The sequence below is a fragment of the Empidonax traillii genome, unplaced genomic scaffold (genome assembly GCF_003031625.1).
Source record: "Empidonax traillii isolate 1590-97213 ecotype Southwest subspecies unplaced genomic scaffold, ASM303162v1 scaffold1355:size217225, whole genome shotgun sequence".
Classification (NCBI taxonomy): domain Eukaryota; kingdom Metazoa; phylum Chordata; class Aves; order Passeriformes; family Tyrannidae; genus Empidonax; species Empidonax traillii.
The window spans coordinates 73,317-95,322 of record NW_020956548.1 but is presented as its reverse complement, the minus strand read 5'-3'; the positions used below and the strand labels follow the sequence as shown (position 1 = coordinate 95,322).

The 22,006-nt window shown below is 46.7% G+C and overlaps 2 protein-coding genes across 6 annotated transcripts in view; both read right to left on the bottom strand.

Annotated features, from left to right (window-relative positions):
* The window catches only part of NOBOX (NOBOX oogenesis homeobox), a 15,007-nt gene extending 4,623 nt beyond the window's left edge, over window positions 1–10,384 (bottom strand). Inside the window, exons 1-5 of the mRNA XM_027906768.1 lie at window positions 10,330–10,384; window positions 7,315–7,992; window positions 6,829–6,935; window positions 6,209–6,312; window positions 5,241–5,374 (exon numbers count right to left, since the gene is read on the bottom strand). Of these exons, the coding sequence (XP_027762569.1) occupies window positions 5,241–5,374; window positions 6,209–6,312; window positions 6,829–6,935; window positions 7,315–7,992; window positions 10,330–10,384 (1,078 nt within the window). The remainder of the gene's footprint in view (window positions 1–5,240; window positions 5,375–6,208; window positions 6,313–6,828; window positions 6,936–7,314; window positions 7,993–10,329) is intronic.
* A 2,585-nt stretch (window positions 10,385–12,969) lies between these two features.
* Window positions 12,970–22,006, bottom strand: part of ARHGEF5 (Rho guanine nucleotide exchange factor 5) — a 35,261-nt gene continuing 26,224 nt past the window's right edge. For all 5 annotated transcript variants that reach the window (XM_027906766.1, XM_027906767.1, XM_027906763.1 and 2 more), the window contains exons 7-15: window positions 19,454–19,606; window positions 18,500–18,629; window positions 18,125–18,199; window positions 16,963–17,052; window positions 16,493–16,647; window positions 15,659–15,820; window positions 15,215–15,285; window positions 14,794–14,898; window positions 12,970–14,611 (exon numbers count right to left, since the gene is read on the bottom strand). In XM_027906766.1, the coding sequence (XP_027762567.1) occupies window positions 14,457–14,611; window positions 14,794–14,898; window positions 15,215–15,285; window positions 15,659–15,820; window positions 16,493–16,647; window positions 16,963–17,052; window positions 18,125–18,199; window positions 18,500–18,629; window positions 19,454–19,606 (1,096 nt within the window). In that variant the 3' untranslated portion in view covers window positions 12,970–14,456. The remainder of the gene's footprint in view (window positions 14,612–14,793; window positions 14,899–15,214; window positions 15,286–15,658; window positions 15,821–16,492; window positions 16,648–16,962; window positions 17,053–18,124; window positions 18,200–18,499; window positions 18,630–19,453; window positions 19,607–22,006) is intronic.

Genomic DNA, 22,006 nt, shown 5'->3' with positions numbered 1-22,006 from the left:
TGGGACACGGAAAAAAAAAGAAACCAACACCTTTTGGTTCCTAGAATCTTGTTTGGTGACCTCTCTCCTCAGTCACTGCTAGAAAATGAGAGAGGAGGAGTTTCTTACAGAAGAGCCTCTGTGGAAACAGGACAACAGAGGAAATTAAAGGTCAGAGTCACATATGCTGGTGATCCAGAGCAACAACTAAACACAGAAGTTCAAGGAGCTTGCACATGGGGCAAGAGAACAAGATTCTCTTTCATTATGGCAATTAGCAAATGATTTCTCTCTTCACAAGTGGTAACCATCGAGTTTGCAGGACAAGCTGAAATGATTTTTCAAGTCTACCTAGGCTGAACCAGCACAAGGATGAGACAGGCAAGAGAAAATATCACCGACTGCTCAGGTAAAGTTGGTCTACTCCCACTCATGGGAAAGCTGTCATGGAAAGCCACTGGTAGGGAGAGTTTACAGTTGCACTTCACCCTTGCAGGCACACAGGGAAACATCAGATGCACTCCACCAGGTGTGAATCAAAGGCCTCAAGCACAAAACCCTAAACATAAAGATACCACAGCAAGCATTAGCAACCTCTGGAGAATCCTGGAATGCAAGCCCAGAGAGCTGATGAGGAGATTCCACTTCAAGCCCTCACAGCACTGTTTCTCAGATCCCCCACCACACTGTGCATTTTGTGTCTCTCTTGTTGCACCTTCCCACATTCAGTTTTTTTTCAGCTGTCTGCAGCCATGGAGAGAGGGAATAGTGATGTTTCAATCTTTGTGGGTCATGGCAACAGGACCCCCAGGCAAAGAGATTGAGAGGGGACACCCCTGGCCTTCAAAGAGCTGGTTTAGCCTTTTCTCAAGACTCCTCTGCTCAGTCATTTCGAAGACAGACGCTGAAATTGCGTCTCCTGAATGAAGTCACAGATGCAGTGGGAATAAACACGAAATCTGACATATTTACAGAAGATTCCAGGATTGTTTGATGGAGAATTCTGATCACTGGCTCGAGGTAATACCTACATTTTAACAATTCTGTTGCTTTTCCTGACACTGATAGAGAGATCAGTAACCTCAGAAGGCTTTCCAGTGAACATGGGCATGTAACAGCAGGATTTTTGTTTATCACTTCCACTATTCCTGGATTTTCAGTCCATGAGAAAACCCTGGGAATTTCTAGAAAGCAATTTAATATTTTGCGGCTTCAGATCTCTGACCCAGCCCTGGTTCAGACATGTGCCTTAACTCAAGAATGCCTATTCTGAGTCTCCCCTACTATAGCTGCTTCCTCAGCATCCTGGCAGGGTTCAGAGATCCATTCTTTAGTGCAAACAGCTTCCAGAGAAATGGATGTGTTTTTCCTCTTGGGGTGACTGGGATCTCTGTCTTTCACGAGTCAAGAAGGAGACTGAGGCCTGTCCTAGAGGTGTGTCCATGAATTTACAGCAGGGCCTGGTTTCACAATAATCTGTGTCACACGCTGATGAATCCAGTTTCTTTTAATGCTGAGTAAATTACAGCCCTTACTGGGACATTATGGGCCACCACAAAGCTTTTCACAGATGCCTCCTCTTCTTGAAATCACGACACACAACGCATTTCTCGTGCAAATGACATCTTGAAAGTAGGAAAAAAAAAACATTAATCAAACTTAGGAGTAATGGCCTCTCCATTTAATTGGAGTCATGGCCAGTGAATCAATTCAGTTTCCAACTGCAGTGCTTTGAGAAGCCTGTCAGTCTGATTCTCTTCTGCATTTTCAGTAGGCCAGAACCTACCACTTGTTCAAAAGATACGATTCCTGCTTGCCACATCAGCTGCACATCATCAGCTTTAAAGTAATTTGTTCAAAAGCCAGAATCCTGTGAGTGAAATCATTAGAGCTTGTCATTTATCTACTGTTTTCTGACAGATCATATCCAGCTTCATCCAGTTGCTCCCAAGAATTCCACGACAATTGGAATTGGGATTATTCTGCCAGTGAATAATCACATTGCTCTTTGCTTAAGCATTACCTGCACAGACTGGGCTCCTGACAACAATACAGCCACATGAAACAAAGGATTTCCTGCAAAATCACCAGTGGGGCAGAAAAACCCCCTCCCACAAACCAGAAGAACTTTTCTTTCTGAAGGGTTAAACTTGAAAAAACTCATCAGCCAATTTTAAGCCAACAAATCACAGATATACCAGTAAGGAATCTCAGGAAAACTGCCAGTCTCAAAAAAATCCAATAATTTCAAGCATGCTGTCCAGCAAAAGTAGTAAAAAACAATTCTAAGATCGAAGCAAGCTGAAAATTGAAGGTTTGAGGCAAAAAAAGGCTCTCACAGCGAGTAGTTGCCCAGTATCCAAATCAGAAGCCCAAACTGCCATCAAGGTAAGACACATCTCAAATACAACTCATATACAAATCAGCTCATTTGGGGAACTGGAAAAAAACAGTGGGACATTAAAAAAACCAACCAAACAAACTCACAAACCAACAGTCAGAAGGACTGGCCAGAGCAAGGAAAAACAATGGAAAAGGCAGCACTGAACACTCTCCAAAGGTCTGGGCTGACAGACTGTCCTGTCCTCATGCAGAAAGGTCATTTTCTGATGAAAGTGGTTAAACACACTAGTACCAAGGAAAGCACCTGAACAGCCACTCCAGCAGGCCACCATCTACAGGCACAACTGCACCACAATGCACGGGACACAAATTATTTTGCTGAAACATTCCACGAGGCACATTCCCACGCAATTGGTTTTGCCTTCTAAACTGATAACTTTTTTTTTTTTTTTCTAATTTCTCTCCTATTTTATTTTGCTTCAGCTAGTTTGGATTTTATCCTGTTCAAGTTTTGCCTCCTTCACATTCTGAGATCTAATAAAGCTAACAGGTGGACCCTGGATGGCTCTATTTCTTGGCAAGTTTTGTTTTTTTTTTAATGAATGAATTCAGGTCACGTTGCCTTTCATTTTCCCTGTTTTGGTTTTTGCTTTCTTAGAGAGAAAAGTCTGCCTTGACAACAAGCAAACAAACAAAAATAAGCAAATTTTATTGTTTTATTCCCCATAGCTGTGTTACCCTGCATCTACTTAAGGCAAAACTGCAACTGCAGCTTTCCAAGCCATTGTGCCCTGCAGGTCTCTCTTCTGTGAGGGCTCTCTACAACAAATATCAGTCTTCTCCCTCAAAGAGTGCACCAACTTAGGTCTCTACTCTGCCCAGGCACCAGTTCGCCCATGACTTGTAGGAATGTAATTTTTAGGACTTCTACCTTACATCTGATTAGAATTGAACAAGTTTGGAGGGCAGGGTGGGTTTCATAAATAAAGAGAGCAGCATCTTGTGGCTCATTACACACACCATATTCCTCCCTTCCCCCCAGGCATCCAGGTCCAGAACCAATCAGCAAACCTCACAGCTTTGCACCAGCAAAGCAAGCCTCTTTTCTGGTTTGTTTCCTTTAAGTGAATTATTTTGCAAAGTCTTAGTTTTTATCTAATTAAATAGAGGGCTCAACAGACTACACTGCCTCCTCATTCTGGGAAGCATTGAATTATTCAAACACTATGACCATATTTATCCTGCTGTAAGAAGTGGAAAAAACTAGAACTAACTGAGTTACAGTCCTGTTGTTCAAATAGGTCATAGGACTGACTAAAGTAGCCCTTGCCTTGAGAGGATGACAGGCAAATTCAAATCACAGAAATACTAAATTAGGTTATCAAGAAGGTATCTCAATTACGTACTTTTAGCACACATGAGTATTTATTAGCATTCTAAGCTTAGTGATATAATCTTACAGGTACTTTTTAGAGTGCCAAAGTACTTTTAAGGTATCAGCACTGTTAAAATAAAAATGAGTCATAATCACTGATCATGATTATTGATTATAATTATCACTGATAACTAAATACTGGTAGTATTTAGAATAAAATGAGGAAGCAGAAATTCCAGTGAGTGAATTACACTGGGAAGCAGGAAAATGCACGCATTAGTACCACATGTCAGCACAAACATTGCTTGGGATATCCCTCCGAAGGAAGTGATGAGGCCCTCATCACTCTGGAAATCTTTTCCAACTTGGCACAATTTGAAATGTGAATATATATATAGGAAACGCTTCAGGGAGCATTCCTGACTCCAGGGAACGCTCTGGTACTCCACACACGGATAAACAATTGAACAAACTCTGTCTTTAGTTGCCAGCTCAGGTAGAACCCTGGTGGAACAGCACACCCCACTGACCTCCAGCTCCACTGCAACCGAGAGTAAATTCAGTGTCAGCTGCACAACTCAGCTAGTCTCACTCCCTCCAGATGGTCTTGCACAAAATGGAAAACTGCACGTCCTGGCGAAGCCAGGGAACCCTCTTGGACATTTAAAGGTGTGGAGTACCCGAGGGAGCCTCTACAACCCCAACAGGTTATACAGTGCATCTTCCTCACGCAGCTCGCTTGGCTCAGGCTGTAGCCAAAATGTTTCCATCTAAACCAGAGCATGGGATGTGTGCATCTGCCAGGAAGAACATCACAACCAGAGTAATGCTTTCCTCGTCATTTAGAGCAGCAGGACAGGTGTCAAACAGCTATTATGGAACAATGCCCCTATCACTTATCCTTATGAAGTCAAATTCAGAATTCCTTGCTGGCTTGGGCTAGGACACGAACAAGGACTGCAAATTTGGCTCCAGCATCAGCACAGAAGCACCACTGTGCTGGTACAGACTCAGTGAGCAGAGAGCTGCTATACCTACAACCATAGAAAAGTTTGGGTAGGAAGGGACCCTAAAGATCATCCAGTTCCAACCCCCTGCCATGGGCAGGGACACCTTCCCCTAGACCAGGTTTACTTCAAGCCCCATCCAGCCTGTCCTTGGACACTTCCAGGGATGGGGCAGCCACAGCTTCTCTGGGCAACCTGTGCCAGGGCCCCACCACCCTCACAGGGAAGAATTTCTTCTGTGTTATCTAACCTAAATTTTCCCTCTTTCAGTTTAAAGCCATTCTCCCTCATCCTGTCACCGATGAAAAGTCCCTCTCCAGCTTCCCTGCAGCCCCTTCAGATACTGGAAGGTGCTGTGAGATCTCCACACAACCTTCTCTTCTCCAGGCTGATCAATCCCAACTCTCTCAGCCTGTCAAGTGACCCATTGTCACATTTTGCACTGATGGTCTGAGGCATTCACACGACCTTCCCTCAAGTGTTTGGGAGCATCCCAGCTCCACCAGCCACTGCTGTAGTGCTGGTCAGGGTCTCACCTGAGGCAGAGGAGAGCGGTGCAGGCTGTGCTCTGAGCAGGCTGGAGCAGTTCCCAGCTCCAGTGTTTCCTCCCAGCGCAGCAGATTGGTCACGAGCAACGTCAGGCAACGGAGGCACAGGCGGAGGAGGTGCCCTGGAGGCAGCAGAAAGGGTGTGAGGATGAACCAGAAGACAAGGCAGGGCATTATGACCAAATACACGCTGTTCTACCCTGCAATGGGCAGATCCCACATCACCAGCAGGTGGAAAAAGAAAGCAGTGGCTGACTTAGTTGTGCAAGGAATGCTGTCTTGACACTATTTGGGGAAGCAGCCCCAAGTCACCAGTGTAGGACAGGCAGCAGGGACAGTGCAGTGAAAGAAGTTAGGTGCTCTCCAACCTTTAACTTCATTTTTCCCCTTTGCATCCTGTTTTCTCGCTTCAGACTGCCATAAATACATCCCTGTGGAGACTGATTTCTTCCCTCACACATTCACTCACTACCCCTTGAAAGACCATCTATCCTCTCACATACTCCCTTCCCCACCCAGTAAATGTCCCCTGCTCGCCTATGAAAGGTGCTCCCTTGTATTTATTCAAAGAAGGCCATGACTTTGTAAGACTGATCTAAGCAAGCAGCACTTCCATCACCAACTGAAGATCCATGGAAATGGAAACCAATGGAGAGAAATGGGCTCCTGGCCATTGCTTTCACAAAAACATAAAATGAAGGGGTTGATCCACAGGGCTTTCTATCTCACCCCTTGTTCTCCACATGACTTCAGCCACAGCAACTTCAACAGATTTATTTCAAACCCTCTTTTAAGAGGTTCCACTACAATTTGGCAAGAAATCTGACGGGCTACCGAGATCCAACTCAACTGTCAGCTTTCCACTGTTTAAATGTAAAGGGGGGATGGCAAAGGAAAACACTGAATTCATTAGGTATCTGCTGTGGAAAGATGAGAAAGCAGAGTAGGTCCCTCACCCATAATCATCTGACAGAGGTGGCGATTTTGGAAGTTTTCTGCTGCCTTTCGCGTTCAGCTTCTCCGATTTCCGCCACTTTGCCCTGCGGTTCTGAAACCAGACCTGGTGAGTGGGAAAAGAAAGGATGCCTTCAGGAGGGAAAACATCTACACACGGGGGGACAAGGGCAATGAATCAGCAGTGACTGACTCCACACATCACCAGGTGTGCCCAGAAACCTTTCTTTGACAAAAGGGACCTCAAGAAACCTTTCTTCTGAAGAATCTGCACAATTCATTGCAAACAGAAAAATAACAGCAGAAAGGCACCCCCAAACACTGATTTCCTTTGTTGCCCACGATCTTCAGTACAAAAGAGATTAACTCTGATCTCCTCAGCCTCATTTATCTACCCATTATAGGGTTCATCTTGGGAAATGGGAAGATAGGGAATACGCAACCCCAGAATCCATGGCCATTTTGGGTGGGGTGGAGCAGTGCCCATCCCTGTGAGCCTTCCTCCTTGTCACCAGTGGCAGGTGGAGTCTCTACCCTGTTACTCATGGGTTTCCCCTCCCTGCCCCAGTCCCTGTCCATCCCTTTGCTGCACAGAACCCACTGTCCCCCACGCAGGCATTACCAGGATTCTCTGTGGTGTCACACCAACCACAGCTGCAATCTCCTTCCTCTTCTCGTTGTCGGGATAGTGGTCTTCCTGGAACACCTTCTCCAACTCTTCTAGCTGCTCTGGAAACGATGCATTGTTCAAAAAGAGACAGAGAGATAGGGAGCATGTGATAAACAAGAAAAGAAAAAAATAACAGAAGAGGGAAGCACAAAAAAAAACCAGAATATTTTTACTACACTTAGAAACACATGAACAACATAAAAGATTTTTTTTTAAAAAAAAAGGAAACCACAAAAATAAACAAAACTCTTCTTTCGCAGTAAAAACAAAGGGCATTGCTTGCTATGCCACATACGTCAGACACTTTATCTGAGCACCTTCATTTGAAGATCCTCACACACCTGATGGTGTGGAATGCAGTGAAGAGCCACTTAGGGCAGCTCAGCAGGGGGAAAGGAACACCAGTGCCCCTGGCACAGCGGGTGCCCCAGTACCTACCTGCATTGTAGAAGGTGCGGGACTTCTTCCTGACCGGGGGTAGGATGCGTGGGTTCTCAAGCAAGGCTTTTTTCTCCCTCTCCCCTTTTTTGTCCTCCTTGACTGCATCGTGGCTGCTTCTGGATTCCAAGACTGAGGGCGCCCTGTAGAACTGCTGGGCTGCAGGGCATTGGTGTGACCAGCAGGGAGCTGGGCCACCCTCGTCCTGCCCGCAGGGAGCTCCGGGGATTCCGCTCGGTGCTTCCTCGGTGCTTTTTCTCTTCTTTGCCTCCTTTTCAGCCCCATCGAGGTGGTGACTCTCACAGCGTTCACGGGACCCTGACTGACCTGTGGGCTCCCGTGCCAATCCAGCAACAGCAAGTGGGGACTTCATGTCCCTGCAGGAATCAGATGGCTGCCCACACACCGAGGCAGAATCCAGCTGGCTGCCCAGCACCACAGGGACTTGGGAAGCTGACCCAGCTGACTGCAGGGTGCTGTCTCTTCCATCTTCTTTCACTTTCTTTACAGGGCAAATCCTACCTTCTGTTCCTGAGGTATCCTTAGGTTTTTCCTGTTTAGCTGTGCTTTGGAATGCAGAGAGCACACTGCCCCCTGAGCCATGGCCACCGACAGCATCAGCATCCACCACCAAGTGCTCTGGGCACAGCAACGTGTCCTCCTCCTTTTCCTGGCACTCTGTAAGGAAAAAAATAGGAAAAAAAAACCCAAAACAAAAACCAACCCATACCCCACCCCACACGCACTGTGCCTGGACAGCATAAGGAAAAGGTATGCCTGGATCAGGAGTTTCAGTTATGGAAGAAGGAAAACGCCACACAAGGAAACCCAACAAGAACTGGGGAGCTCAAAATAAAAACTGTCTCCAGGACAGAGCCCACCAGGGAAGCAAGAGCAGAAAAACTGATATGGGCAACAGGGAGATATTCAAACCCCTGTGATGAGAAAAGGCTCATTCTGAAAGATGTCTGCAGAAACATTACCAACTGTAAACTACAGGGAGAGGTAATTCCAGGCACAGAGAAGAAAGGGAAGGTTGCATATTACAAATTACAGTAGTGGGAAAACAGCACTGGGGATTAGCAAAGGTCTCTGGAATAATGGACAGAACAAAAATTAATGACTTATGAAGAAAAAATGAAAGACAAAAGCAAAATTCTGGTCTACTGTGTCAACAGGGATTATCTGACAAATATCATCACTTTTTAATTTTTATGTGTTTCTGTCATACCGAAGCTGACCAAGCAAAAACCATTAATTATACAAACTTCCGAGTCTGTCATTTCTGCTAACTAAAACAAACAAACAAACAAATAAATAAATACTTAAGAATAGGAAGTAGAGGAATAAACCCAAACCCATGTGTCTGCCTCTGTCTGGAGAGGGGGAAGTTTGAGAAGCCTGTTGGCAGCATTTCAGTTGTATGTGCTTACAGAGAAACTTGGTAGTTTAATTTTGGGGAGGAAAAGGATCTAGAAGAATTCTCTTTCTAACATTTCACCCCGATTTGCTTTTGATATATATTAGTGCAATGCCAAAATAAGGGATTTGCTTTCTGCCTCAATGTTCCTTTCTGAAACAACTGTTAGTCAAGAAGGAGCCCCACAACATCAGTCAGATGGGAGAATCTTCATGGAAGTATGAGGGGATGCCAGGCTGCTCCAAGACCTTCTAATTTGCTTTTTACAGGATTAAGAGAACCGAATTAGTTGGAGGGAGAAAAAAACAGAAGCAGGAAACCATGCAACTATAATAATTTGATCTTGTTAAGCAACAACAGTTTCCACTGCTATTAAATGACATGAAATATTCTGATGGGGGAGGGTCAAGAAACGAGTGAGGCAGAGTCTGGCTCTGTTCTGTATAATTCCTTTTCCCACCACCCTCCTTATTGCCTCTTAGATCACCTCACTCATTCTGTGAAAAAACCCCAGTATTTTCATGTGTCCTCCATTCTGCCACTCACCCAACACCTCAAATCAACAATGGCATTTTCAGCTTAGTGCTTTGATTTAGGCAGGGGTTTTACTTGTTTCTGTGCAAACACCACAAAATAAACTTCCAAGTCTCGTGTAGGTACCTTCTACCTGTTTTATATTACCTACAGAACTGTTCTTCCAAGAGAAAAGTAAATCACTCTTATTTCTGAAACACAGAGCAAAGGCTTCACTACAACCTGGGATTCACAAGGAAGAGCTATAATAAAAATGGTTTGGAGAGAAAGAAAGGCCTTCATGGTAACAAAGAAGGACTCATCAAACCACTCCTTTCTCCCATGTGGCAAGAGACCAGACTGAGCATCACTTTGTCCCACTTTTAGGTAAAATATAACCTCAAGCAGAGGAGATTTTCACTTGACTGGGAACATCAGACGTGTTCAATCTGGAACACCTGAGCTGCTGAAGGTGCACGAGCAGGAAGCCAACACCCTCTTTTCCCTCTCACAACCACCTCCTTAGACACTTCTCAGAGCAAGCCAACCACTTGCACTGTGACAGCAAGACTTCTGGGGTTCTTTTGGGGGGCATTTGTTACAAAGCCACCTGACCGCACACACACGGAGAGATGTCAGGGGTCCACCTGCACAAGGAGGAGGAAAACCGTACAGAGGGGGGGAAAGGTACAACAAAGAAACCCACAGGCAGCGGTAGCTCCTCAGCACGACAAGAAGGGAAAAGCAGCAGCCCCCAACCCTTCGCCCAGGTGCTTTTACAAGCCAAGGCACAGGAGGGCCCAGCAGCCCTTCGCCCCCAAACCCCGCCGCGGAGCCCCAGACACCGGGATGCGTCCGTGCGGGGTCAGGACACCGTGGGGATGAAGGAGGCAGGGGGAATGTTGGCCGGAGCGCCCGGAGAACATCCCGGAGGAGCCACCATCCTCCCCCCAGCGCAGCTCATTAGGCTCATCGCCGGCTGCCTCCCTCCGGTCATTAACGCGAGTCGGCATTGCCCTTACCCATGCCCTCATAAGGACCCTTATAATAACCCTTAAATTAACCCTCATAACAACCCTTACCCGGCCCTCGGGCCGCCTGCGCTTTGTCCTGCCCCTCCGCGCCCGCCCCGTCCATCCCGGCTCGGCGCCGCTCCCGGCCCCACTCGGCCCGGCCCGGTTAATGCCCCGCCCGGGGCCAGTCCTGCCCCGGCCCCACCGGCTCATCAAGGACACCTGGGACAGCCCCCGCACCCGCAGGCAACGGGGGCAGCGTCCCCGGCTCCTCGTCGGGGATGCTGGTCCTGCACGGAGGGTACGGGAATGCTTCGGGCTCGGCTGAGGATACCTGGGAGGCTGCTTCCCGGGAAGAGCTGGTGGGAACACCGCCAACAGCCCGCCGTGGAAGCCTAGGGGTTGCAAAAAGTTGCTTGAACGAGGTGAACCTCGTTAATCTGCAGTGGCGTGTCCAGTTCTGGGCTCCTCGATGCGAGAAAGACGAGGAGCTGCTGGAGAGGGTCCAGCCGAGGCCACAAAGATGAAGAAGGGTCTGGAGCATCTCTTTGAGGAGAGGCTGTGAGAGCTGGGCTTGTTTCACCTAGAGAAGAGAATGCTGAGACAGGATCCCATTAATGCATATAAATATCTCCCAGGCAGGTGCCAAGGGGACGATGCCAGACTCCCTTCAGTTGTGCCCAGCGACAGGATGGGGAGCAACGGCCATGAACTAAAGCACAAAAAGCTCCACCTCATCATGAAGCACTGGAACAGCTGCCCAGGGAGGTCGTGGATCTCCCTCTCTGGAGACATTCCAAACCCACCTGCCATGCTACGCTGTCACCTGCTCCAGGTGACCCTGCACTGGCAGGGGGTTGGACTTGGATGATCTCTGGAGGTCCCTTCCAACTTCCTAATGACTCTCTCGTCCTGTAATCTTTTCCAGTGGGCTGGCAAGAGGACCTTCCTTTTTTAATGTGCTCTGGCTGTAGTTATTTAGCAGTGCTTCTGGTTCTCCATCAGCTGGGGGTTGCACTGTCTGCTGGCAGGAAGAATGAGCCTTGCTTAACTGCATTCTGGTGCACCGAAACAGAACATCCTTCATCCTCCTCATGGTTGCTGGCAGGGCACCTTTCTCCTAATGTGTGTTTCCCTAATACCTCCTGTCTTTGGTTTCAAGGTTCACTAGAGCTTGGAAGGTCCTGCTTCTACAGATGCTTTCACCTGAGGGTAGTTTCACTGTGTTAAAGGAGTGTAAGCTGAACCATGTGCCAGCATTTTGCAGACAGTCTAATCAGTCTAACTGGGCACCTGGTTCAGCCACCAGCTGCAAGACATGCTGGCTGCAATGTCATTGTGGCTAAAACGGCATTTAGTTTGCTAACAGCATTCAGCTGGCAAAAACACAACTCATCTCAGAAGGGATGGGACCTCTTCAATAATCAAGTGCAAATATAAAAATCCCTAACTGCTTTAGAGGTTCCTGTTTCTGAGCAAGGTTGTGTTTATTTACTGAACTCTGGTCCTAACGTCAGCTTTTTCTTGTGAAGGGAGTAAGAACTGTGGAGAATGCTTTCTTTTATTTTCCTGGAGGAAAGTCCAACAGAGGTCCTCAGGGCTGTGAGCCTTTTTTGTTTGTTTGTTTTTTGTTTTGTTTTTGTGAGCCACATATATCGATATATCTACTTTATACTTCTTTATATGAAAAATGGCAGGAGTAATAACATTTGATTTAAACAATGTAAACAATTACTTTCTCAGACTCTCAACAAAACTGTTTGGATGTAGTTTATATTTGTACTTCATTGCTGTTCTTGTCACAAAAATAAATTAGTGTGACTGCCCCCTGAGGTTTGGTGGTTTTTTTTCAGTATAGATATACTGAATTTCTTTTGTCTGGATACACTATGTATCAGTCTCCATAGGTTTCTGCAGAAGATACACTGGCACCTCTCACACAGTGTTCTATGCCCTGCCTTCTTTGTGGATCTTCCTAGGAAAGTGCTGGGACTTGTTTGACAAACCCTATGCTTCTGTTTTATACTAATTTTCTGGGAAATCAGGTTATCCACATCAGATAATGCAGGGAGAAATCCTGACTCATAAAGAAGGCTGTGATAGGACACAGCAGATGCTCTGTTGATTCCTGTGTCCTGAATGCACAGCTGGAAGGGGTGTTGTACCAGTTTGATTAAGTTTGTGCAAATCAAAGAGGTGTTAATCAGTTTCAAAAAGCATTTCAGTGCAGATATGGATTTTGGTGGCAGGATGGTGCTGGAGTTAAAAATTTAACTAAATAGTGAGGAGTTGAGGCCTCTCTGAAATGTAAGAAATCAAAGATAACCCAGGCACGAGCACTTAGCATAAGCTGACCTTTAAATGCTCCTAAACACACAGAGGCCTGACATCAGGAAATAAAGGCTGTGCCCGTGACATGAAGAAGTTAACCTTTGATTCAGCTGGTTAAACAGCACAGAAGAGCTATCAGTCGCAACAGCCTCAAGGTTTCCTATCTCAACACAAATTTTAACAGGAACATACAGAATTTAACATAGGTACCACCCTGGGAGGTTGTAAGGAACAATCTGCCTGTTTTTTTCAGAGCAGAAGTTGAAAGAGTAAAGAATTCTTGACTTTTAAAATACTGAATATATACATTCAGTAAATACTGCATTACTTACATTTGAGAGGAAAGCCTGAGTAACAAGGAAAGCAGAAAGGTTTTTTTTTTATTTTAACTGGAGAAGTGCATGAGTTTATTAAGACTAAAAGCAACTCTTTTTTTTTTGTTTGTTTTTAATCCAGCTAAAATTATTGATATAAATAGGCTGTAATGAGCTATACTAGATACAATGTAAGTGGGATTTAAAGGCAGGATGTTACAGAGACAGGAAGCTGGAAATATGAAGATAACTAATTCTTCAAATATATTAAATGCAAGAAGGCTACACGTTGCTTTCTTTGGTGTATTGATTCTTATCCTTGATCTTGCATTGACTGAGCTGAACGCAAACACTTTAACACAGAAACAGTATTTTACACTTGAAGGCATATCCTCAAATAGACAGGTTCTGCACAAACGCATGTAAACTGGACTTAAAACCAGAGAGTTCTAAAATAGAACAGAGACCCTGGCGCATATATTTTGGCTTTATCTACAGTGGCTAAATAATTCAGTGTTCTCCCTAAGTGTGCAAAATGGTGCATGCAATACCACATGAGTGATCAGAGCAAGAGCAGCAGGAAAGTGCCACTTCATTGCATGTGCCTTAGTCATGGTAAATGTGTACAGGGCGTGTACCAACACACGAGAAACATCTTTGTCAAAAGTCACCGATCTACTTTGAGTGGGAGGCAGAGTAAAAAAAATAAAAAAGCTCATTCCAGACGGCTTAATGGGATGCTTGTTCGTAAGAGAGGTGACCTTTGTGAAGCAGATTCTTCAGCATGATACCCCTTAGGGTGAGGGAAATCATCACAGTGGCTTCTGAAAACTTTGCTCCACTCCAGTGGATCTTCTCATGCTGTCAAGGACTCTTAACAGCACTCTGAGACCGAGTTAAATTTGGGTGCAGTGAAATAGTTGCCCATCTAAACCCCAGTAGACCTGCACGATCAAACACATAAATTGTTCTAAGTGGAAACTACGCTGTGGAGATCAACACCATGAAGAGTAGTATCAAGAGGCTGTTCAAATGGAAAACTCTCCTCAACTCTGTTTGTGCTTTGCACTTGGCACCTTCCCTTTCAGGAGCTCAGAGCTCTCAGTCTGCTAATACCAGTGAATTTAGCCTCACACCACGCAGTGAGGTAGGTGAGCTCCCCCCCCATTTCGCAGATGGGAAAACTGAAGGCAGAACTCTGAAGTGACTTGCATAAGGTCCCCACAACTTTTGTCAGTGGCAAAACCAGGAATATATTTTCAGAAGTCCAGATCCCAGACCTCTGTCCGCTTTTAAGTCCCTCCCTACTACCACAAAGCAAGCAATGCATGCAACCTCTTACTCCTCCTCCTGCTGCCATAGTCCTGCTGACACAGAGGAAGTGAGTGATTTTTTTTTCCTGATTGAATTCCCGCTTTCTTTGGCAAAAAAGCACCTGGTCCTGTCAAAGTGCTGTATTATGCTCTCTGCAGAGGCATTTCTTCTGAGGCACAATAGAAAAGGCATGGCTTCCCCCACGGCAGGGAGACTGTACAGGTCCAACCAGAGTCTTTATTTCTTGCAGAAGACCTGCTGCTTGGCATACTTCACACGCTGCTCCTCCTTCAGGTTCTTCTGCCGGACGTGTTTGCTGGAGATGTTCTCCACGTGTTCTGAGGGGAACCAGCCTCTCTCCCGGTCTGAAAGTTTTACCCCTTCCATCCATCCTGTGGCGTGGGGAGAAACACAACGTGAGGCGAAAGGACCACGGTTTTATTTCCATCCTTCCCCAAAAGCCCCCTCCAACAAGGCCCTAAGAGCAAAGGAGCAAAATAAAGCATCCTAATGAAGAGTCTCCTTGTCCTCTCAATCCAACACTTTGAGACAAGCCATTGGTCATTCTGCTCACCATCGTTGCTGTACTGCATAACCATGATGATATCTGCCTTCTCCAAAGCCAGCTCATCGTTTTCCCGAGCCTTGTAAGTCTTTATGCACTGAACCTGTGGTGCATCTAAAGGGGAGGAAACATCATATGTAGTGTAGGAGAAAGCAACAGTAAACTTGTGTGCATCAGGTATAGAGGTGGTGGGGAACAGGGAACTGCCCAAACACTAAATTTAGGGCCGAGAACTGGAAAGGGACAATCCAGGCCTTCATCTAATAGGAGGAGATAAAACAGGTAAAATAACTGGCACTGAGGGAAAACCCATGAGTATCTTCTTTATTTACAAAAACCCCTCGAGTATTGTGCCTTGGAATCGCTCTGGGATGTTCCACCTCCTCCGAGCCAGCCCACCCCCGTGGCTGGAGCAGCGGGGCAGACTCACCAGGGCATTCCAGCAGGTCCGGTTCTCCCCGCGGAGGAGCCAGAGCGGAGATCCACCTCAGCTTCTCACTGCTGCAAAACAGCACAGGATTCAGTGTGAGGGGCAGCAGAGTGCTGACTGACACGGGAGGGGGTGTTTGCTCACGACGGGGGTAGTCTGGGGAAGCAGAGAAAAGGGAAGTGGAGAAAGGGGGGGGGTGGGAAAAGGCAAAAATTCCCACTTTTTGGTATGGCGTAACGTGTAAGTATTGCACGGGCGGTTATGATGAGAGGGGAGGAAGGTGGTTCATAAGGAAATGGAGCAAGAGGATGTTTTTCAAGACCTCTGCTCAGCAGCTGCATTTGGCATGTCAGCATTTGGGTGGCCGAGGGACAATCGTCAGGCTCCCAGGAGGTGTCTGGGTTCTGGTAACGGGATATACTGAGGGTGACCTTGAGCTCTTACTGTGTCTCTGTCCGAAACAAAAACTCTGCTCTCTTTCCCTGGTAATTCTGGAGCAGAAAGAGACGGAAGAGGTTTTTGTTTGCTCCGTGGAGCTTCATCTCACACTTCTCCCCACGCACGTCCGAGAAGGCGGCGTGGTCGAACACGACGAAACGTCCACCCCTGCAGGGAAAGAGGAGGAGCAGAACAAGCTGTGAGTTTTAAGGTGATGAGGGTTACAAAGCGAGTCCGTGTCATTTCCTGAGGTCAGGAAAGCAAAAAGCTTTTTAATGAGTCTTCATCTGCCTCAGACACCTCAAGTGTTATTCTTGCTATAAGTCTCAGAAGGCCAGAGAAGAGGAGGAGGGGATTTAATGAAAAGGATAAAAAAAATATTCTGTCCTGACAGAATTTTGTTTGGTAGTTTACAGCTTAAAAGCAAAACCACCACCCCAAAACCCCCAACACAGTGAAACAACTCTCTTGACAAACCAGTGATTTGCACATTCACTAGTCTTCATGCTGTCCCGTAGGAAGAAATCATTTACCAAGTAAAACTAGAATAAATGGTTATTATTAAAGTGTTTCACATTATAGAGACGGAAGGACGGAACTGAAGCGTTGCACTAGGGGCCACAAGCTATCTCTTTATATTATCATATGTTGTAATTAAGGGTTGGGACTATCAATTTCCACATACTTGTGTGATACTCACATCAGGCTGGGATAGGAGAGTGACTTGACAAAGGCTGCCACTTGCTGGCAGGCAGAGGGAAAGGACTCTGTCACCAAAGCACAGACCCCAAAAGAGACAGGTATGAGAAAGGGCAGCAAGAATTGTGTTGAGGCACTCACTCCTTCGGCCGAGACAGGAGCAGGCAGTCGTTGAAAAGGTGTAGGTAGATGGGCCGGGTGGTGACTTTCCATTTTGGACTCAGGTTGTTGAAGTCCAGTGCTGTCAACTCACCACACTTCACAAGTCTCCTCGACTGTGAGATGAGTGGGAATATCTGCAGGACAGAAATGAACATTTACGTCGATCACATACAAGAAAATGACCATCTGTGAGCTCTGGATTTGCATTTTTGCCTCTCTCTTGAGGAAATGTTTTATCTCTCCAGCTGGAGAGGTGCAAGTCATGGTAGGCACCTTTATCTGAAGGTTGACATGAAAGATTGGGTAAGGGAAGCGCTGCTGAAGAAGAGCTGGTTCAACAGTTCTGTGCACATCGGAGAGGAAAACAAAGAGAAAGTGCAAGTGGCTTTGTGGGGAAAGGCAGAAAATACATTAGGCTGGAGCAAGGCCCAGGGAATGGATGAGCTCACCTTGCACTCAAATTCAATCTTCTGGCTGAGGTAGATCAGCTCTTCAGTGCTCTTCATGCGCTGGACATTTTCATTGCAGTCCTTGATGAGCTGCAAAGGAAAAGAGACCATCAGTGAGGTGGGAGCAGAACTGCCTGGTGGGATCAGTGCTACTCCCGGCCCTCATGAGTCAGCATAAGTGACAATCTCTTAGGCATCCTCCTGCAAAAAAAACCACAACAAAAGGACCCACGAGGATTAAGTCCAACTCCTGGCCCTGCACAAGGCACCCCAAGAATCCCATCATGTGTTTGAGAGTGTTGTCCAAACACTTCCTGAACTCTGGCAGGCTTGGGGCCACGATCACTGCCCTGGGTTCCAGTGATCACCCTTCTTTCTTACGGGAAATATTCTTTATATTATTATATTTTTTATATAAATCTCTGTGGTAAGCATTGCTTTAAGTTTGGGACACTGGGGGGGAATGCTAGAGAAATACATTGCATGATGCTGTACAAATTTTAGATAACAAGTTGTCCCAGAACACTTTAAATCTTTGTCTGTAATAAACAGGATAGAAGAAGGGACGCAACAGAGCAATGCCCTGTTTTTATTTAAAGAAAGATTTTCTTGCAAGGACCAGGATGGGAGTTGATCATTAATTAGAGACAAAGGTAAGGAACACAAAGGGCTGGTTAGGAGACTGGAAGAAGTGAGTCCTGAAAGAAGTAGTTTGGTATTGCTGGCACCAGTTCAGCTGCATCCCAGCTGACTCCTGCTTTAGTGTTTTCTGCTCATAGCTGCCACTGCACCTGAACACCCTGATTTGTTATGTGTGAGGATCAGTGACATGGGGGGCCCTCAGCAAGGGGAAGAATCAATTAAAAGGATTGGGCCACATCTGTGTAATGCTGCAGATCACAGAATATCCATCGTGAGGAGCTTTGCAGAGAGCAATGAGGTCACCCTCAGCCTCCCCTGACCTGAACAAACCTCATGTCCTGTCCTCCTCCTAAGTTTTGCCCTCTTATTAGTTCTCTCACCACCCTTGCTGCCCTCCCTTGGACATATCCTAATATTTTTACTGCTGAGCCCAAAATTTTTGACTTGCATTATTGGTACCATCAGCAAAAGCCCCCAGAGCCCTTTCTGCAGGGCTGCAGGATGGGCTGGCAGCCCTTACCTTCTCAAGTGCATCGTAGGCCTGCGTTGCTTGCACTTCCTCCTCAGACCCAGGTCGAGTTCTCTTCAGGATATTCTGTGTGAAAAAAAGATGCTTTTGATAACTCAGACAGGAAAAGCTGGACCTAAGTGTCAGTGAGGGGTAGGAGATACAAGGGAACACTGAGATACCAGTCTCAAGGGAAACTATAGCAGAAGTAGGTTATGACATGTGGAGGTAACAAGGCCAAAAAAATGAGATGCAGAATGTCACTGGTAAGTCGCATTGAATAGGATATTCCTGAAAAACTAAACAGTGTTAATTATCCCATAGAAGTTACATGGCATAGGAAGCAGCCACTAACTCAAGCACAAATGGGAGAATGCCCACAGTTACCTGCAGGAGGAGCTTGAGGCGAGTGATGCGCTGGAAGGGGAGGATGAGGAAGGATTTCAGTGAGAGGCGCTGGCATACTGGATCACTTTCCAGCCTCTCCAGGACTTGCTGGAACCCTGCGTTTCCATTTCTGTGGGAGTGGTAAAGAAAAGAAGACATCCAGGCATCAGAGTAAATAAATAACCTCCTCAGTATCAGATTTCAGTGAATGTTGGAGGGCTCCCAACAGTCGGGGTTTGTTCCTGGGGCAAGAGATGCCAAGAGACCGCACCACTCTGCTGATGAAGAGCAAGTGTGGGTTTGTAACAGCTACAGGATGGCAGTACAGCTGTTACCATATCTTTCCTCTTTCTGTCACAGCCCCCTGAATAAAAGGCAGAAATGACATCTACATTCCAATTCCTTCTCTCAGTACTACACCTTTCGTGGAGGCTGTGGTGGTTTGCATTCTTTCCTTACACTGAGTTGTTCAGCTTCAGGGGCTGTCTGGAAATAGCTGCTTCCCATTCCTTGCTACTCTTGAGGGGAGCTGCCTTCCCCCCTTAAACATCTCCCTTATGTTCCTAGACACAGCCACTGCCTTCAGTAAGCTTACTGACAGCAGCCATGGTGTTTTAGTTACAGAATCACAGAGTGGTTGGGGTCAGAAGTTTCACATGAAGTTATCACTTTCTGGTTCTTTGTAGTCTGGAAACCACAGACCGAAAACCATTATCTGGGACAGTCATTTTTGCTCTCTTCAGCAGAGGGCAGACAGAGAACAGCCTGCAGCAGCTCTGTCCTGCTCTCCCAAATGCCACCAAAGGCAAGGAGGTCCCTCCCTGTCCTTCTGGGGGTGTGGTGAGGGCAGCCTGTAGCCGGCAGCCAGCACCTGCAGCATTCCCCATCTTGGGAAAGAGCGAATGCTCAAGGAAGTGAGAGGGGAGAAGGGGTGCAACAAAGGAGAAAACTTACAGTAACCGCTGGAAGGTTTGCTCCTGGTAGGTCTGGTTTGTCACATAGGGAAGGTACACCCTGCGGAAGTCGGGGGCGTGTTTGAGAGCCACGTCGCACACGTGGAAGGTAAACATGTCCTCCTCAAACTTCTCCTCCAAGTCAAAGAGGAAGCTGCAGCACGTGTGGATGCGGTGGCATAAAAGGAGAGGGAAATATCAGTGTCATTGAAGTAAAGCAGGAGTGGCCTCAGGTCCTCCAAAACCCTGGCAGCCCATAGGTAAGCACCAGACAGCTTTGTACTCCTGTAGAGCATAATGTCTGTAGACAGTGACTATTTAGGGCTTGGAGTAGGCAAGGAAAAAGCAGAGGCAAAAGCCCTCAATTCTTGAGAGGTCATTCTTCTAAACACATGGTCAGCAACCAACTGAAAATTAAGACTTCACCAGAATAATCTCACTGGTAGAATGGAAAAAGGCAGCAGCAAACCTTACCAGCTCAGTGTATTGCCAAGCCAAGCCTTGCAGGAGGAAAAGCAGAACAGAATCCTACAATATACAGGATCCCCAGCATGTGGGGTCATGTCCACATTTTCATGACTTATGCTCAATTGATTCACATTAGTCTCTGTCAAGTGATGGCTGTAACTTAGGGATTTTTCCCCCCTTTTTTTTGTTGTTTTTTTTTTTTTTTTTTGGTCAGGGCTCACGCAGCTGCCTTTTTTGTACTTGTCAGGAGCTGCTTTGGGACGGGGTCTGGTTAGTCAAGTTTAATTACAGTGAAGCCACTGGCACGTGGGGACCATTTTGAACACCCTGATCTCTGTGCCACCACTGAGCCGCAATATCCAAGACTCATCACCAGGATCTACCTCACCCAAAAAGGCCAATGTGTACCTGCCCTGCAGATCAGTAAGCACGCAGGGGAGGAGTGGGAAACGTTAGTGATGGAAACCCTGGGAAGCACCGTGTGCCTGCCAGCCCTGGAAGCAAAGGGGCCGCGTCTCACCTGGCGCTGACGTCACGCACGTCGGAGAGGCGGGAGAAAAGCCACTGGCGCTCCTGGTTGGTGAGCATGGCCTGGAGCTCTGCTGATCGCTGGAAGTGATCCACTGCCACGTTCAGACTGCGCAGGTAGGAGGCCTCAGATATTATCAGCTCAAACTTGGCCTTGGGAGAGAAAATAAGGGAGCACACCATCAGTCAGGGAGGAATCTTATGGAGAGGAGATGGGGGAAAAAAGCAAGAGAACCTCCCAGCACGTGATTACAGAAGAGAGGCTTTAGAAATGAAAGGCAAGTGTGCCATTACATGTAGTCCTCCTTTAGAAAACAGACTTGTGGCATGACCTAAAAACAAAAACTTGCTCTCACTTTATCCCCCCTCAAAACCACTCTCACAAGGTTCCCTATTTTACACAGTCCCATGAAGTCCAGCATCTGCACCATCCACATTTTTCTCCATCATGTCTCCTGTGCTGTTGTTTTCTCTGTGTCCTCCCATCCACTTCTCAGTTCCTCTCAATTTTCCTTACCCAGTTTCTCTACATCATTTTGCCAGACCCACACATATCTTCCTACTCCCTCTCAGCCCTGCACCTCACACAGGTCAATTTTGTAAGCTCACACTCTACCAAAGAAAATACAATTTACTGTAGGTTTATTAACCTCTCTCATGAGTTTATGTGTGGGAGAATGCTGCAAGTCTACTTTTATATGCTCTTTTGCATTAAACATGCTCAAAACTCTTTATCCGGTTCCCATTTCCCCATGTCTGTTTCTCTGGAGTTACTGATATGGTCCAGAGTCTGTCCTTCAGTGCTGCTTTCTCTATAATTTAGAATTTCAGCACACACACTGGTAGCACAGCCCCATAGTGCTTGCAGAGGTGACCCCTGCATTCGACCACCTGCATATCCACGTCACAGTTTTTGCTCTCTGCTTTATCCCCCCCCTTCAGGAGACACTTTCTGGGCTACAGACCACCACCCATTTACCTTGTCACATCTGTCCCTTACCTCCTGCAGCCTCTGCTCCTCACGGGACATATTGAGCAGCATTCTGCTGCCCCGGATCATGGGGATGTCCTGCCAGAGGGATGCGTTGGACGAGACCGACAGGCGTTGTAAGTACGAGTCCTGGGGAGACAGCACCTTCCTCCGCAGCCTCGGGGAGCTCGGGAAACTCGACTCTATATCCTCTGGGTAATCCACCCTCTTCTGGCTTTGAATGGCCTTGTTCAGAGCCACATCACTGTACTCCTGGTACAGCAGTCTTGCTGTGAAGACAAGGCATGTGTGTTTATCTTTTCTGGAGCAGCTACTCACCCTCTGCTTCAACCCGGAGGAAACTCTGTTACTGTCTCAGACTGGGGCAGCTGAATTCACGAGACCACATTTTGCTGTGGTACTGATGGAGGAGAGGGGTCACAGAAGGTACTTACAGGAGTTGATCAGCTTGGAGTGCCGGCGTTTGAAGTTCTCCGTTGTGTCCGCAGGTTTCTTCTCTCTGTCGGGGAATAAGGATTTCAAAACAAAAAAAAGGGTGAATGAAGAGGTAAACTGGTCTGTCACAAC